The sequence below is a fragment of the Phoca vitulina genome, unplaced genomic scaffold, assembly GCF_004348235.1.
Source record: "Phoca vitulina isolate PV1807 unplaced genomic scaffold, GSC_HSeal_1.0 scaffold48, whole genome shotgun sequence".
Classification (NCBI taxonomy): Eukaryota; Metazoa; Chordata; class Mammalia; order Carnivora; family Phocidae; genus Phoca; species Phoca vitulina.
In genome coordinates, this window is record NW_022589751.1 from 12,056,477 (window position 1) to 12,075,376 (window position 18,900).

Consider the following 18,900-nt stretch of genomic DNA (forward strand, 5'->3'; position numbering starts at 1 on the left):
ACCAATCATATGCACGTGCCAAAGAGTCTGCAAAATATGCTGGGCCCACCTGAGCTCCATAGTTGATAATGGGACAGTTTGTCCAGTATCACCTCTTATGTGCACAGGTCTACATGGCTTGAATTTAACTGAAGATGTAGTTGTTACATAGGTCTGAGGTAGAGAAGCTTTCGTACACCCATAATACCTTTTCTAATCATAACTACTTGTTAACACCTGTTTCTACTTTTCAAAAGATTTTTCTCTTTGTTTAGAAGGACAGACATCGAGGGGCAGGATATTGCCACATAAAGAACATAAATAGGTACTTGGTACATTACTTTTAGTAAGATGCTGTTGTTAGAACACCTGTAAGTTCCCCAAGTGTGCATAAATGCTTTCTTCAGCCTCAAGCCATCCAAAAATTTCCAAGAAACCTTCAAACCCCATTCATCTCTTTCTCCTCACCATCAAACAATTCCACATCTATGTTTAGAATTGCCAGAACAATTTGACCTTTAGTACTGTCTTTATAAGGAAGCACATGCCATCTCAAAGATCCATTGGTTAACTTCGAAACTACTAAATATTCCTTTCTAAGTTAGTACTCCTATAGTTGTTTTCTTTCATCAGAGTTGTCAACAGTGATACCAGATGAAATTTCCCAGTTTTCCTCTGTCTCTTCAAACTAGACTGATCACAGGCTATAAAAAATCTCTTTGAATAACAGAGGCCCAACCTGTCCTTTTAACCAATTAAAAGCCATTGTTCTGAATATAAAACCCCGATATGGATAGAGCTAGAGGATGACTGGTATTCCTGACGCACATGGCATGTCTTCTGTGGAATTAACTTTTCCACAACCTCGATGTCCGAGAACCCCAGGAAGAAGGCCACCCTATGAAAAGAGGGTGGAAGAAAGAGTCACTTACGAAATGTGTGAAGAGCTGGTCACTGATGTAGCGATGCACCTTCTCGAACTGCTCCAAGTCTCTGTGTCCCTTCTCCATGCACACATCCCACATGCTCACGGCAGCCACCACCTTCACACACGCCGATTCCTAGAGCCGGTTAGAAACAAATGCAGTCAGACAGAACTTTCTAGCCGTCACCATTCATCCTGGATAGCAGAATGGGACAAAAGGGGTCCATAATTAAAAATTTTCTCTCTAGCGCAGTATTTTAGCTTTGAAATAAGCACATTCTCATAAACTATGATTTATGAGGAACAGAGAAAAGCCTAAGACTCTTAGGCTTATAGAAAAAAAATGGTGAGGGTTTTTATCGGCTCTTTAGCATTTCTTTGTGTTCCTAATTTGAGTCAAGATGATTCCTGCAGGATGATGATAATGAGTGATCACCTCTCCTACAAGTGTCGGCTCATGCTGTCACCATCTCAAAGACAGCTGGCCACGACCCCCTTCCTGCACTCAGGCGCACCTGACTGCTCTGTCCTTTGTCACTGCAGACAACATAACTTACTAAGGTTTGCGCACTGTCTCTATTTCCCTCCCGCAAACCCCCTAATAACATGTAAACTCCAGGAGGGCAGGGATTTTTGTCTGTGTTGTTCGCTGACTCAATTATCATTTGCTGACTAAATGAATAAATAAGTGAATGCATAGTAAACTCTTCTGGACGGATCCTGACAGGTTTTAAACCCCAGGCTGTTTTCTCTGGCTACTTAAACAATGCTGGGTTCTCACCTTTAGTTTAAGTTAGGGGAATACCCATTATTTCGCTATTAATCCAAATAAAATCTAAAGGTACCCAAAACTCCATTCATATATTTCAAGGGCAAATGAAGTCCCTAAGCAAAAAACATCAGTGCCTCATTCATTGGTTTGATTTTACGACATTTTATTTTATGACATTGGCAGATCTCTTGTCTTTAAGTCCTATGCCCGTATGTGTAGACATCGTGTTTTGTCAGAAGGATAAATTGTGTCATCTTCCTAATTCCTCCTGAGTGGGAGAATGAATGTGAAACGTGATGTCCTCTTATATTCTTTTAAAAAAAATGTCGTGAAGTCTCAAAATAGTAGTGCACACGTCAATGTAGATACCAAAGTATAGTCAATGTCCCTCAGCTTATGTTCTTGACAGCTCGCTCTCTCTCAGTGGATCCAGCTAGTTTTATATGGCAGGGCTTTTCACTTTATGTCAGTGATGAAACTGTTCAACATCTTCTCCCTTCATTTCTGGTTAGCTGTCAGAACCAAACTGACCTGCCCATCAAATGGCTGTCCGTGTTCCATTATGGCCCACGCACTACTGTGGCGATAGGCCTTTAAGAGCTGGGGAGTCAGGTATATGCTTGCTACACATTTAGAAAACATGGGAAGAAAACACCCAATAGGAGGGTATCGAAAGTAGAGGAATTAATTGTAAGGGAATGTCCTAGACCAGGGAATACACTTGGGAGTTGTATCAACATTGTTTTTGCCAAATCTCTCACTTTAAGCCAATGTGCTCTTAAAAAGTTTTATAAACCCTAATTTTTACCTAGTTATATACTTAAAACATGAAGGGAGAGAGTTTTGCTATTTAGGGGCATGTGGGAAATGTAGGGGGCATTTCAAATCATGGGGATTATTTAATAAATGATGACAATTGGAAAAGCAGGTGAAAAAAAAAAAAATCACACTGGATCCCTACCTCAACCTTATACACTAAATTCCAGCTAGATCAATGACTTCAACTTTAAAAAATGAAATAATAAAAATACTGAAACCTGGGAGATACTTATTACCTTGGAAGAGGAAAGACCTTTTTAAGTATAACATAGACCTAAGAAGCCATAAAAAAGTTCAGACCATGCAAACCTAAAAATTTTCTACACGGGGAAAACATTTAAGCAAACTCAAAAGTCAACAAACTGAGGGAGAAATAGTTGTAAACCATTACCATACACAAAGGGCTATTCTATTTTCTCCAACTATACAGAGGGACTACAGGTCAGTAAGAAAAAGATCGTCAAATCAATAAATAAGCGCCTCAAAATATAGACAAATCAACAGAAAAAGGAATATAATGACTTAAAGATAGGAAAATATCCTCAACTTCATTCATAAGGAATGCAAATTTAAACTACGTGCAAATAGCATTTTTAACCTATCTTGCAAAGAGGAGACATTTTGATTTTGGTAACACTGTGTGTTAGTAAGGGATGGGGAAATCATTTCATTCACTACTGATAGGGAGTCTTCCCTGGTACAGTGTCTACATGCTGTATGATTTGGCTCAGCAAATCCATTACTCTGGTCTTCAGATATACTCTCATAGATCAGAAAATGATGTATCTACAAGGATATTCCTTGTGCCAATATATCTAATCATTTGCCAACAACAAATAAATGTCCATCAATAGGGGACAAGTTAAGTATATTATGGCACATCCATATCATTACATACTGGTGCAATTGTTTAAAAAAAAAAAAAGAAAGTTCTGTGTGCAGAGGTATAGAATGACTTCCAAAATACTATTATGTGCAAAACCCAAGATGCTCAACAGTGTGTATCTCTCTCTCTCTCTCCCCCCCACATACACACATACACACACGATTATCTCTGATGAGAGAACAATCTGATAAATGCAGACTGTGTCTCTAGAAGGTGCCTAGGAGACGGGTTGGAGGAAGAATTATTTTCACTTTTTACTTATTCCTTTGGTACCTTTTGAATTTGTACCATTTTCCTTAATTTAAAAAAATTTTTTTTTTTTTAAAAAGCAGAGGATCTCTTTTTACAAAAACTGTCAGGAAGAGATTTTCATGTGTGAGGGACAGGAGTACATGATATGCTTACATAAACACCATTCTGTGAAGCCCATGGGGGAAGGAGAGACCCAAACAGAAAGGAGTCTAGTCCCACCTCTGACTGTGAAGCAAACACTGCCTGACCTCCTCAGCCCCGCCAGCCCTCCTGACCTATTCACGGTTCTAACAACTTTAAAGGCCTTGCAGACAGCAACTAAATTTGATGGAAATTAACATTATTATGAGAAAGTGTGCCTCCAATGGGAACCATTACCGTATTATTCGATCTTTGAAATGATCTTTACAAAATGAACTGTGACAAGTGCTTCACGAATAACTGGACAGGGGAGACAGTAAGAAAAAGGTGGTGGGAAGGTCGGTGACCACAGGAGGGAGGAAGGAGCCGGGCTGCTCTAGGATTCATTCGGAAGCTCATCTTCCAAATGCTGTCAGCTCTTAAATAAACAATCGGACTCCCAGGAACAAGTATGTCAGGGCACAGTGGTCATCTGAGTCCAGATTATTCAACACGCATCCCATAATATGCTGACGAGCAGGAAAATGGACAGAATTACACCCTATGTGATTCTAAGCAGAGCGCTGTCTTCACTCACCCGGATATGCTGAAGGTAGAGAGACAGGTCCCGGATAAAAGATTTGATCAATCTTTCTTGCATTCGGAAGTTCTTTTCTGTTTCTTCAAATGCTTCATCTTTGATCTGTTCAAAATAAACAAGTGCTGTTAGCAGATCTGGATTCTCCCTCAATCTATCCTATTGGCAAAAGAATCTTTCTTAAAAATACCTTTTGTCTAAATTTTAAGCCTTTGATGTTTCCCCAAATCATACTGAATTGAATTTAAACATCTCTATGTGACCTTGAAAGATCTCTGAAATACACCCGGGCTCTCCTGCCTTCACACCTTACTTCCTCTGCTCCTGATGGGAAGACATGCTTTGCTCTGATCAGATGCTCTCTTCCTGTCCCCAGTGACCACCAGTGCCATGGCTCGAGCTGTCCCCTTGCCTGGTATGCCCTGTCCCTGTGCCAAACTACCCCCTTTCTTTGAGGCTTAGATTAAATCTCGTCAGCATGAAGCTTGCTCTCATGCAACTCCTGTTTTCCTAAGCACTAGAGCATACAGAGAACAAACTGCAACACTTAGCAGCTGATTGTTTTCTAGCTGCTACTTCCCACTGACTACATACTGACTACATGCTATAGAACGAAGCCTGGTGACTCCAGATCCACCCTCAGCAATTCGGATGTTGCCAAATTACTCAGTTTCACAGACTTCACGTTTTTTCAATTTGTGACATGTTGTGTCGAACTACGGTGATCTCTTAAATCCCTTCTAGCTTCATGTCTACGACTTGGTGTCCCCAGATACATCACAAGCTCCTCATGGGTGTCTGAAACCACAATAACTATTATTCGGTGACCGATCTGGCCTCCTGATTTGCCTCTGCACGCACTATAAGCCGCTCACCACGGCAGGGTGGAGGGCTGGGCAGGGGGATTCCCATACATAGCAGCTGCCGGGTCCTGCATCCACCAGCTGGCAAACACCAAAAGAGGTACTAAGAGATGAATCATGCCAATCGATACCATGCAGGTTGCCCTGTGGAAACCCCAAAACGTTGCTGAAGATGTGCCAAACCTTCAAGGGTGGGAATCTCACCTGTGGAGCAAAGCCAGTGAGGTGCTTCAGGTGACTGCTAACGCGGTTGGATTTCTTGATGATGGAATGGATGTTCAGTTTGGAAATTTTCTCCATGAGGCTGTCTTCATCACCCTTTCGGTACTTGAGGACTAGGGAGTGAGTCAAGAAAGCCCTTCTCTGAGCATGGACAGACTACACTATGAGCCACAAAATGAGATCAACAACCCAAACTAGAGGTAGTGCTCAGTTTCAATGAGCTTATAACTGAGTAGAGACAAAACATGAATGGAAATCACCATTATGGGCAGACAGGATACTTGACGAAGCACAGAGATGGCACAGACTGGAGGTGGTTAGGAGGAAAGGGAGCAGAGGGGTCAGGAGAAGAATCTAAGATTTGGAGTCCAGGAAACCTCTGAGCTCCATGCCCAGGTCTGTCATTTCATCAAGGTGTGGCCTTCCAGAAGTCACTTAACTCCTCTGAGCCTCATTTTCTTCTCCAATAAAATGTAGAGAGGAACACTACTTGCTTTATAAGACCATCTTATGTGGTCTCGTGTACAAATGAGATATTTATATCCAATTGTCTCATATAGTACAATGCTATACAGGAGTCGTGATCAACTACTGTGTCATATCTTAGGCACAATCTCTAGAAAAGTCAGGAGACATCAGAAGGGTCACAAGGAGAAGACTGGGTGGCACTACAAAGGCACACTTTATTGTTACAGGAGATGAAGACATTACACTAGGAGATAAGAATCAGAGAGGGAGACAAACCATAAAAGACTCCTAACTATGGGAAACAAACTGAGGGTTGCTGGAGGGGCGGGGGGTGGGGGGGACAGGGTAACTGGATGATGGGCATTAAGGAGGGCACGTGATGTGATGAGCACTGGGTGTTTTATATATAAGACTGATGAATCACTGAACTGTACCTCTGAAACTAGTAATACACTATATATTAATTAACTGAATTTAAATTTTAAAAGGTGCCTGGGTGGCTCAGTCGGTTAAGTGTCTGCCTTCGGCTCAGGTCACGATCCTAGAGTCCCAGGATCGAGCCCCACATCAGGCTCCCCACTCAGCGGGGAGTCTGCTTCTCCCTCTGACCCTCCCCACCTTGTGCTCTCTCACAAATAAATAAAATCTTTAAGAAAAATAAATGAAAGAAATAAATTTAAAAGAGAGAGGGGGAAGAAAGGCGATAGGAACCAAGACAAAGGACTAAATGGCCTGAGGGCTTTAAGAGCACAGTCAACATAGCATACCAATGTGGGTGACGTGGTGGGTAGAAGGTACAGAAAGAGGTTATACTATATTACAGATTCTTTGAGCATGTGACTAACAAATCAATTTAGCATGGTTACCATGCTATACTGATCGAGGGTTCAAATTAGAGCCTCACAAGAGGTTTGATGAAAGAGAAAAGAAATGGTTCAGTCCAGTGCTGGGGGCGGGGCTCAGACCAGAGAGGAGTCACGTGACCCAGAGACTGGGCAAATGGGGGTTTTCTGAAAGAGGAGGAAAAGCCCTAACTTAAGTGGAGGTAGTAAAACATCCAACACGACATGCAGGAAAACAAGTACAAGCACGAGTTGAAAAGGCTTGCCGTCCGTGAGCGGAGAAAGCAATCACCCGTGCCTGAATGAGCCACTCTGTATCCGTGGGAAAGACTCTCATTGCTACAAGTTTGATCACAGATGCCTTACTTCCAATATTCCACGGTTGTACTTTCCCTATGTTATTGCTTGCTTTTTCCTACCCTATTTCCCCCCATTCTGCCACCGTTTCTACAGCAGAGCCCTATTACCCACCCTCTGTCTTGCCCTTCTCTGGTGAAGGCATAATTCTTTGGAGGGGGACAGCATTCTTTTCAGCAAGTACGCTTTTCTTACCCAGGTCCTTTCGACGTTTATACTCATTAATGTTCACATTGATCTCCTTGACTGCAAGGACTGCACTGGTTAAGGGCGCTTTATCGGGGTGGGATTCTGGGGTGGAATTCAGCAACTCCATGAGTAGCAGTGGGTAGCGCATTACCCTCTGGACCGGTTTGATGAGGAAGGAGCCCAGGTTAATGTAATTTGTGCATCCCCTAACAGAGAAGGAAAAAGAGACTTTTAATCAAACGTCAGTAATATAGGGCCTATTGGTAATGTTTGTGATTCTTAAATATAGCTCTGTTCTCTCATCCTCCTTTCCAATTTCATTCATTCAGCAAATATTTTCTGGGCACCTAATAAATACCAGGTGCTGTTGTAGGTGCCAGGGATTTAGTAGAGGAAGGAGAGAGGCAACAAACATTGTAGCAAGTGTCACTTGGTGGTAAGCACTATGGAGAAAAATACAGCAAAGGAGGTCTACTTCTAGGCTTCTCTCTATTAGGGAAGAAAATAAAAGAAATGAGCATGTGCATCAAGGGCGAGGGACTTACCATTCTGTGTACAGGCTCCTACAGGGCAGCGAGCATGAAAAGAAAACAGACAGCTGCTTAGAGGTAATGCTAAATGCCGATTTTCACATTCTTCGCAGGATATAGTAGTTCAACTAATGCCTATCAGTTGGGCAGACAAATAAAATCACATGGGATAAAGGGAAATTATGAATATCTATGGAGGCATATCTAGTTCATTAAAAAGTTAGTAAGCCCCTAACTTCCCTATGATCTACTCAGACATATATTGTATCCTTATAACCTGCCTAAGTCCAGGAGAATCTCACCTGAAGGTCAAGAATAAGTGAATTGGGTCTTTTTACCTATGCTCTTGTTTGTTTGGAGCAAACTATCTCCCTGACTGCTTCTTACCTGAAATGCTAATTTAATACTTTGTATCTACAGATATAAAGCGGGAAGCCACTGAAGATTTTCAAGGGAAAAGGCAGTATGATGAGAGAAGAGCAAGTTACATAACAGGACCTATAATAACATATCATTTAAGATTAAAATAAGATAGATGTCACAAGAAGTCTAGACCTATGCACGGACTGAGTTCTCAACGGCAGAATAAAGAATTATGATGGAAGTGCAGTGAGGTCAAAACTCCTACTTGAGATCTGCCAAGGAGTCCTGAAGATGCTTCTGGATCTTCTCATCCTTCTCGTAGATTTCCAGCAGTGAAATGGCCTCATCGTGATTCTGGCAGTAAACCTTGTATGTTCCCTCAAGCTCGTCCCGGTGATCGAGAAACACAGGCCCTTTAGAATATACGTAAACATACAGTGTTTTTAGTAACTTTCTTCTCAGTAGCTTCAACGTGAGGTAGATAACCAAACATTTATCAGTTAAATCCTATCACAAGAAATGATAATGAGACTAATTACCCAATTTATAATTTCCATGAAATAGCTCAGAATTATATTTAAAGCAAAATTTAAGAGAACCATGTCATCACATATTTATTTTTCAGAGCGCCCCCCCACACACACAGCTGGCCCCAGAAACCGCCTCCAAAGGGGTCTGCAAGCGCTCCCCACAGAAGATCAGAAGCGTATGGGCCCCTCACTCTCCAAGCCCCAGGGAAACCACAGTGAGGCAGCAGTTTCTAACCTTTTCTTTGTGCATGAATTAAATACACAGGACTATAAATGAAGTTTATTATATTAAAATACCTATAATATAAAAAAAATACAACAAATCTGTGACAGAGTAACATGTGTACTTCTTCTAAAGCATTAAACAGCAAAACGTAGCTATAAATCTAATAATCAGCCTAACGGCTCTTCCTCTGCCAATTCCTTGGTCCTTCCTGCTTCAGCTTGTACTACTCGTCAAGGTCGGCTCGCCCTTGAGCTCCTCTCTTAAAACATGACCCCGCTTAGCGCTGCCCTACTAACCCTTCCTACAAGCGGCTCTGGGCAGAAACCCCTGCACGGAACCCAACTGCTCTGCTCCCCATGCGCTGTCCTAGGCAACGCTGTTTTTGCGTAGATCAGTTTTCATTTATATGAAATCTACATCTTTAATCACTGCTCCTTTCTGCGACAGAAACGGGACTTTTTTCACAAACATCCCACTCACGCTGCCCTCCCCGGGGCAGCCTCGCTTCTGCCTGTCCCTGCAGCTCAGCAGGCTCGGCGGCGCCCCGGGCTGGCTGCCTTCCTGACCTTCAGGACCACCCTGGGAGCCCTGACCACCAACGTCCCTATATCCGATACCCGCCTGCCGTCTTCTCTCATGTTACTCCTTCGTACCCTTGCCCTACCGACATTCCCAGAACCTCCCAGAACCGTCGTGAGCATGCTGCTCCCGTGCCTCCAGCTCTACATCAGTGACCAGCTAGCAAAGCGCCACCTAAATTTCCAGCGTTCTTCAAACTGGGGGTCACAACCCATAAATGGGTCATGCGATCTACTTTGTGGGTCACATTCAGCACTTTGGGGAAATAAAATGGCACAGAAAGGAAAATCTCAGGCAATGTTGGACACAGTCCAAGCACACACACACACACACACACACACACACACACACACGAATCCTGGGTCACGATGTAAAACAGATTTCTTTCTGTGAGATAGGTGTAAAATATTTTAAAATACTACGTACCCAGAGTCTCCTGGTGCTTTTTTCTCATCTCCTTACTCAGCCAAGCCCTGAGCACGTCCCATTCTCTCCTCCCTCACTAAATCCTGTCCTGCCTGCACTTAGAATCCTTCCCCAGTCAGACTACTAATGCGAGTTCCGCGCCGCTTTCGCCAGCACCCTGCATTACCCTGATTTTTTTGCTGAGTTATCCTCCTCTCCGTATACTTTTTCCATTTCTATTCCCGGCTCATAAAACTGCTTGGAAGGTACATTGTTAAGGGGGGGGGGGGGGGCGGGGGGAGAAGGCTTCGTGTAGAACAGTTTGAATAATTCCCTACCACTTGTGTGATTTAAAAAAAAAATGGAGATGGGGGCCCTGGGTAGAGAAAATATGTATGTAATTGCTGGTATATAATAAACTCTCTGGAAGGCAAGAGAAGAAAACTAATAACCCTGGGTGCTTCTGGTTTGAAGAGCTGGTGGCTAGGGAATGGGTAAGAGCCTTTTCATTAAATAGTTCTTTGTAACCTTCTGTGTGCCATGGGAATGTATTAAAAATAAGTTAAATTAGAACTATATTAAAATAAAAAACAAAGAAATATATTAAAATAAACTTGACCTCCCCAAACACTGCTTATGTAATTCATGCCCACCTGCCTTTTGCTAGTGGCTCGCCAAAGCTTTCCTGTGTCCGTTCCCCTCCCAGGTGAGTCAGGTAAACACTGCCTAGTGTAAGCCAACGTCATGACCCCATTCTCTTTTTCAGTCATCAGCTTAGGCATATGCACGTGACCCAGTTCTGGCCAATGAGAAATAAAGAGAAAGCTGACAGGGGAGCACTGGGAAAGCTCTGCTCACTCTTAAATGACACAGGGTCACTTCTCCCTTCTGCTGGATGTTGTCATGTGTGTAGGGGGATGGCTAGAACTGCGGTAGCATCTTGTGACCATGATTCCAGGAAAACAGCAAAATGGTAGGATGTCCCTTCCCACGTTGTACCAGAGCTGGTCTGTGTGACCAACAGAATATGGCAGAAGTGACAGTGTGTCATATCCAGATCAGGTTAGAGAAGACATTGTGGGTCTCTCATCTTGAGCCTTCTGTCCCTCTTGGATCACTCAATGGGGAAAGCCAGCTGCCATGTCCTGAGGACAGTCCATGGAGACGCTCAAAGGCAAGGAACGAGGGCTTGAGGAGCTGAGTGGGCTTCCTCAGAAGTGGATCTGTGAGCCCCAGAGGATGGTAGTCCAGGCCGACAGCTTGACCCCCACCTCAGGAGAGATGCTGAGCCAGAGCTGCCCGGCTAAGCCACCCCTGGAGTCCTGGGCCACAGGCACTGTGGCATAATACGTGTTTCTGATTTAAAGCTGCTAAGTTTTGGTATAATTTGTTACATGGCAATAGATAACTAATACAGTTCCTTTGTTGATTAAAAACAGATGACTGTTTTTCAAACATTCTTGACAATGACCCACACGAGCGAAAACATTTAAATCATGACTCAGTATACTTATATGTAGAGTTGACATGAGTGTCAAAAAGCTGTAGCTGTGCTTATTCTTTATAGTACATTCTGATATTTTCTATTTTATTTTACTGAAAAAAGTATATACCGGGTGCAACTTGCTCTAGTGATCTCATGACCCACCAGCAGGCTGCAACCTTCGGTCTGGAAAACTCACGCTATGCGACACCTAAAATCTCTTCTATTGCTAACATCCTGTGGCACCTCAAAGTAGGCTGTAGATAAAAGGAGAAGCAGACGGCCAAGTGACCTCTGAACTAAGTAGCTAGAACTTCATTTTCCCACTCAGAACCAGCAAGGCTGCTTCACCCCTTACCTCCTACCCGTGAAGTTTAACAAAAAGTTGGGGGCGGGGGGGGAAGCCGCTTCTGAAGCAATGGCAGGAGCTCATACCTACAGCATCGCTGATTTCCAGATCAGCCAATAACTGCTTTGAGACCTTAATCACCATCTGCATATTTCCAAAAAGTCCTTCAAAGTCGATGTTTGGTATCTGAGAAAGGGAAACAAAACGTAAAGATGCATGGAAATGAAATTAATGGCATGCCATTCATACTAGGAACATCTCTTCAAGGATGGTACAAAACTGTTCAAAGTCAGCTTCACTCACTGTCACCAAGATTCCAGGAGAGAAGCATGCCCACATTATCTCTAGTGTCCCTCTTTGTCCCTGATCCAATTACTCTCTGCTCGACCCCCTCCCCCACCACCCTTAATAAAAGGACTGTGTTACCAGTCTGGTCTCGAATTATGTCGGGATACAAATTCCCACGCAGTACCCAAAATCTGATGGCAGTGCCCACTTCCTATACTAGTTCTTAGGAGTGAGTGTTCTAGAAGTACAAACCCAAGCCAGGCCCAGATGGTCCAGTAAGCAGCAGTAAGGACAGTAAATCCCCCCAGGAGGCTGTTAACCCTTTCTCCCTACCTCCAGCATCTACACGAGTAGCTGGTACACACCCGACAGGCAGGGTTTGCTGAATAAACGCTGTACCGTCAGGTGCGAGAGCCACCGAACCCATCATCCCCAGACTTCATTATTAGGCCACCATCCCAATGCCGTGACCATCCAGACTGCCTAGGAGTGTCTTCAGGAGTCACGGAAGCAGGACATGTCCTGGGAGCTACTGCAGCAGGTCTGGCAAGGTAACAGTCGTCTGAGAAGTGACAGGACGCTGAAAGCTTAAGCTGATGACAGGCACACCGGGCCCTGCAGTTAAGAGCAGCAGCCGTACAGCATTTATTTCAAACCCAGGAACCCTTGCGGTGGACGCGCCCACACCCTAGCGCTCCAGGCTGGGGGAATCAGTTCTCGGTAAAGCGAACTTGCTCTCACAGCTCCCACCTGTGCCTGCTGCAGGGGCACCATGATGTGCTCGATGCACATTTCCAGATCCCGAATGTAGTCTCTTTCCGTCTGGAGGAGTTCTTCTATCACCTTGGCTCTTTTCTCCAGCATCCTCTGCTCTGGGTTTTCAGTGTACACCGACCCAGGAGGGGCCACCGGTGATGAAGACTGGGAGGAGAGCAGCGTCATTTCTAGAAGGGAAGAGAGAACTGGTCGGCGGCTCTGGGTGTGAAAGCAAGATTCTTCAACAGTTCAGGCTGAAAAGAACACATTCCTTGAGAACCAAAGTCTCGTCACTGTCAACCACCAGGAAATCCGATCACACGTCAGTTCTAATTACGAACAGATGAAGGGCTGAGAAAGCCGTTTCTGCAAAGAGAACTTCTGTCATCTGTGTGATAACATTTCTTGAACTTGTCCTAAAAAAGAATAGCTGGCCCATTTCAGGAGGACAAATCACTGTCCACAACCTCTTAGGGAAGAGGCTGAGAGAGGCACTGTTCTTACAAAGAATTGCTTTCACTAAATTAGGTAAAAAAACCCAATGCATGAGGTCAGCAGCAGAAATACCAAGCTGCAAGTTAAACACTGACACAGCAATATTAAAAAGAATATTATGGGGGACATCACAATGCCAACTAAGGAGAAGACGAGAGTTAGATAAGAATTACCTGAGAACTGGGTGACTACAGGGCCTACTGTGTTCCAGTCACTGTGATGGATGATGAACATCCACAATGAAATATACAAAAATTATTTAGATTCTCCCTATTGAAACATTAATAAAGACTTGGGCATCTTGTTATTTCAAATGCCCTAGAAGATACAAAGGTACTAGAAAGATGAAGTCCTTTTTTTTTTTTTTTTAAAGATTTTTATTTATTTATTTGACAGAGAGAGACACAGCGAGAGAGGGAACACAAGCAGGGGGAGAGGGAGAAGCAGGCTTCCCGATGAGCAGGAAGCCCAATGCGGGGCTGGATCCCAGGACCCTGGGATCATGACCTGAGCTGAAGGCAGATGCTTAACGACTGAGCCACCCAGGTGCCCCAAAGATGAAATTCTTTTTAAGGATACTTTCAATCAAAAGAACTTCTGTAGAACCACACCGTATGATCTAAAAACGAAAACAAATATGTACCTTGTCATTAGCTTTTACAATTACCCATTAGTTAGCTATGGTGAGATTTATAAAGATGGGATGGCATTTGTTCATTTAAAATAAACATTAAACACTAAAATAAACACTTGGAAAAAATTCCAACAATGAAGCAATCTCTGTTCAGTTTATTTCAAATTCCTTAAGATCCACTTAAAAAAAACTACGATTTTGGTTAAGTAAATATACTAATCTGGGTGTGATCACAAGAATATTTTTAGCAGATCTAAGAAGCAAAAACACACGTTTACACTACTTATGGAAAACTAGGCTTTCACATCAGATTTCAGTCTTCAAAAATCTTCCCCACTGCCCTTTCTCTAAGAACCTAGGAATTCCAATGTTGAAAAAAGAATGCACCCAGATTCTGGTTTCTAAAAACCACTCTCCACTAAAAGAAACCAGAATTCCTTGGAGAAATAGCTAATTCCAAGATTGGGGCAAGGACGGCATAGGTGAACCAGAAACATCTAATGGCAGAAAAGAAGAGAGTGCCCAACATGATGGAGGTATTTCCAAAAGGCATGGAGCCAGCTTCAAGGGGCTCCCATTGGCCAAATCTGGTACAATTTGAGTATCAAAGTAAATAAACACAGCAATGGACTAAAATCCCTTGACTAAACTAACAATCCATGAATTCATATTGATAACATATTTGCACAATTTTGAGTTAGTTATTACAAATTACTTATTAATTACAAAAATGAAAAATAGTGACTATATATAGTGGAGAAAGGGAGAATATGATCACCGAGTAAACAAAATTCACATCATCAATAAAGGGCAAACAGATATCATGTCTTTCCACTTGTCATATCTGGAAACAACCCAATATCCCTGACATGGTATCTCAGTCAAAAATGCATAATCTGAAACAAATCTTGAGGAAACATCAGACACATGCAAACTGAGGATTTGTATTCTTCAAAATGTCATGTTATGAAAGACGAAGAGGGGCTCCTGGATGGCTGACTCCATCTGTGGAGCCTGTGACTCTTGATCTTGGGGTCATGAGTTTGAGCCCCCCACTGGGTGTACAGTTTACTTAAAAAAAGAAAGAAAGAAAGACAAGCCTGGGGGACAGTCCCCAATCAAAGATGACTGAGAAGATGACAGATAAATGCCATGTGTGAATAGGAACTGAGTTCTGATCGGGGGGAAAAAGTTGCTACAAAGGACATTACTAGGGCAATTGGTGAAGTTGTAATATAGACTGTAAGTTAGATAAACGATTAAATCAGTGAAAAATTTCCTAAAATGGCAAATCTATGTGGTCATGTAGGACATCCATGGTTCATACAAAATACACACGGAAGCTTACGAAAGGACACGATATATGCAACCTACAGTCAGTCAGAAAAAAGTGTGTGTGTGTGTGTGTGTGTGTGTGTGTGTAGAGAGAGAATGAACACAAAACCCAACAAAATGTTAAACACGGATGGATGTGAATAAAGGATATACAGGAGGCTCTTTGTACTACTGCAATAATGTATAAACTTTGTATTATTCAAAATAAAGTTTAAAAAGACATAATCGGGGCCACCTGGGTGGCTCAGTCGTTAAGCGTCTGCCTCCGGCTCGGGTCATGATCCCAGGGTCCTGGGATCGAGCCCCGCGTCGGGCTCCCTGCTCCACGGGAAGCCTGCTTCTCCCTCTCCCACTCCCCCTGCTTGTGTTCCCTCTCTCGCTGTGTCTCTGTCAAATAAATAAATCTTAAAAAAAAAAAAAAAAGACAATCGGAAAATATCTTTCTTAAACTTCTTTTGGTAGAATGAATGACAAAATTTCAAGCATAACTCTTATTGCACTAGAGTGCTAAATCATAATCCCAAATTAATTGTAGCATATGTAAAATTTATTTTCAATAGCCTTGTTTCAAATTTTCTTTGCAATTTCAAGCAATAGGATCTCACTGCCAAATATGGTTTCATAAGTGGCAAGTTGAGAAGAGAAACTCATTTTTAAAATTTATTATCTTCTTTATTTAGGGATAATTGACATAATATTCGCTTCAGGCATACAACATATAATGATATGTTATTTTTAGAAGACAACTCATTTTTAATACAGGACTAAAAAGCTCTGAAAGGGAGAACATTTACTGAATTCCTACCACGGGCAATGCGCTTTACATACTTATGTCCCTGAACTTATTTAATATTCATGTCAAAACTCTCAAGTTGTATTATTACTTGATTTAATAGAAAACCTGGGTTTTGAGAGGCTGACCAACTTGTCCCAGGTTATGTAGTGAGTAAATGGCAGTTCTGGAATTTTAATCTAAATGTATTTCAATCCAAATCCTCTGCACTTAATCCTGTACCATTTTGCTTCCCTAGCCTGGAATCTCAACTAGAAAAGGTCAGGGGTTTATATGCCTCAAATCTTGAAAATTCCCTGGAAACTATTCTATCTCAGGAATCAAAGTTCTATTAATTATAACAGTTGAAAGCTTAAAATACCACCAAGTATTCGTCAATCAAAAGCCAGCAACCTACACTAAGAAACTCGGATTTTTATTTTTATTAAAAGAGAAAAAAGAAATGGTAACAATTCTTTTAAACTAACAGCATGATTTTTTTTTTTTTTTTTTTTTTTTTTTTTGCAGGTGCATGTATAAACTCTTGGACTGCCTTTAAAACAAAACCAAAAACACTTTATTTTGCATGATTTAAAATCCCTGTGGAAGGTATCTGCAATTTTGACAAAATTCTACATGTTTCTGAAGATGTAGGTGACCCTCAAGCTCTAGAGACATATTAATTCTCAAGATTACGTCAAACTAGAAATATCTGGCTTGAAATGACTCCAAATGTAAAACCCTTTTTCCATTATTCCAAATACATCCTAAGGAAAAAGTCTGATCTAAAATTTCAGGATCTGGGACGACCGAGTGAGAGAAGGTGGCCTCCTCCCTCAATCAGCTGCAGCGGAGACAGGCTTGGAATCTTGCTCTACCCTGCTCGAGCTGGGGAACCCCGGCAAAGGCCACTCTGACCTCTGCGCCTCAACGTCCTCATCTGTAAAATGAGGGTAATAGTGCCTGCTCTGCCAAGCTGTTGAGGGAACAAACAAGGTAATAACTCGACACAAGTTAGTTCTTTCCCCACCATGGGTCAGAACATGCTGTCTGCACCAGATTGAGGTAAAATGCACCGAGTAGAAATGCTCTGTCCAGACACTGGAACTCTCCACTTTTCTCTAAGAACAATGAAAGCTGAGGAAGCACATGGAGGAGGCTGAGGCCAGTATCAGCCTACACTGCAGTGTGCAGACCAGCTCCCACCTTCTTGCAGGGATGGCCCTGGAGGAATTTAGGAGCTGGAGCCAAAGCTGATGGCACAGATTTACTCTCTCTGATCAGACAATTTGTGCGGGGTTGTTTTTCCCTTTTGTTCCCCCTTCCCGGTCCCAGCACCCCCACAAAGTTCCGATTCCACCCCCTCTCGAGAGACCCCCACCCCGCAGGTTAGTGCGCGTCCCCAGGCTCCTTCCTTGGCGTGGTAAGGAAGGGGTCCAAGGGACCCGCAGCTTCCTGCAACTCCACAAGCCACCCTTTGAAAGCAGAGTCACAGAGAAAAGCCACTCACTTCTGGCCTTCCTCTGAAAGCTGGCTCTGGGTTTGGTGGGGAAAATCTCTGACCTGCCGGCAAGGTCCCCAGCGGCTCAGGCTGCCCCACCTGCCGCCGCGGGCTCCGGCGCCCTGGGACGCACCTGCGGTGCCTAAAGGCCACGGCCGGTGGGGGAGGACGTGTGGGTCCCAGGGTAACAGGCGGAGCAGAATCTTCCCAGAGCTCTGGAATGCTCCGCAACCCCCAAATCCTTTGAATAGGGTAGGCATTTCCCCCAGGCTTTCCCACATTTACATATGAATTGCCCGAGTCCCCCAGGCTATCACGGCAGGGCCGGTTCTAAAGGATGGAGCTGGAATCCTCCTGAGGGGAACGAGCTGCAGGCTGCAGCCCAGCTTTGCTCAGGCTCAACACCTTCCCCTCTCCTCTCCCTTTCCTGGTCCTCAAACAGTCACAATTTCACTTCAGGAGTTTTTAATCCAAGAGTAGTATTCTCACTTTGCCTACCCCTACTAAGCTTTGTTTTGGAGGATGCTCTTTTTAGGGAAGGATTCTGAAGGCCCATCCGTCTCTCACTTACGAGGCCATGCTGTGAAGTGGGTGGTACTTGTCTGCTTTGCCTGCCCTGGGACCTGGCTTTCTGCAGCACCCCTCCCCCCAGGCTGGGGCTTTGCCCAGGGACCCGGACCTCCTACTTTGGGGACCTTACCCTACAGCCATCAGAATGCAGATCTCAGCGGGCTGGGCCCATCGCGGCAAGAACAGCACAGAGGGATTTACAGGGACTGGGAGGCCTGCTCACAGCTCACAAACACTGACACTTTGAAAGAAACCAAGGAAAGGAAAGTTGCAGAAAAAGAGGCCACTTTGTAAAAACAAAACAAAACAAAAACAAAAACAAACCCAGAAAGAGAGAAAAGGGCAAAGAGAGCAAAAAGAAAAGCTGCCTCAGGACAGGGGCTGGATTGGGGGCAGGAGGTTCTGCAGGCGCTGAGTCAGCACTTCTCAATCTCACAAGAATTAATGTCTCACCAGTAACTGAAAATCAAGTGTCATGCTAACTAAGAAACACCTCTACTGGTGAAGTCTGGGCAACCTCAGAGATGGCAGCCTTGGGTAAAGAGCCCTTCCCGCTGCGGCTGGAGCAGCCCCTCTCTGGCCGTGAGGCCCCCTGCGAGGTCCCGGCTGGAGAGCCACGCTGTGGCCTCCCTGGGCCGGCTAGTGCAGCAACTCCTAGCTTCACATTTTAACAGGTACTTACAGGGCCCTTACTGGGTGTGTCGAGCCCTGTTCTAAGCACTTTGCAAACATTGGGGTATTTAATCCTCCTAACAACCCCACCATATCCCCGTCCCCACTGTCCGGACAGGA

General features: G+C 43.6%; 1 protein-coding gene across 5 annotated transcripts in view; it reads right to left on the minus strand.

Annotated features, from left to right (window-relative positions):
- The window catches only part of DNMBP (dynamin binding protein), a 103,156-nt gene that overhangs the window by 9,622 nt on the left and 74,634 nt on the right, over positions 1 to 18,900 (minus strand). For all 5 annotated transcript variants that reach the window (XM_032432348.1, XM_032432349.1, XM_032432350.1 and 2 more), the window contains 8 exons: positions 12,796 to 12,989; positions 11,844 to 11,943; positions 8,451 to 8,598; positions 7,838 to 7,855; positions 7,299 to 7,498; positions 5,419 to 5,549; positions 4,352 to 4,456; positions 912 to 1,040 (listed from right to left, as the gene is read on the minus strand). In XM_032432348.1, the coding sequence (XP_032288239.1) occupies positions 912 to 1,040; positions 4,352 to 4,456; positions 5,419 to 5,549; positions 7,299 to 7,498; positions 7,838 to 7,855; positions 8,451 to 8,598; positions 11,844 to 11,943; positions 12,796 to 12,989 (1,025 nt within the window). The remainder of the gene's footprint in view (positions 1 to 911; positions 1,041 to 4,351; positions 4,457 to 5,418; positions 5,550 to 7,298; positions 7,499 to 7,837; positions 7,856 to 8,450; positions 8,599 to 11,843; positions 11,944 to 12,795; positions 12,990 to 18,900) is intronic.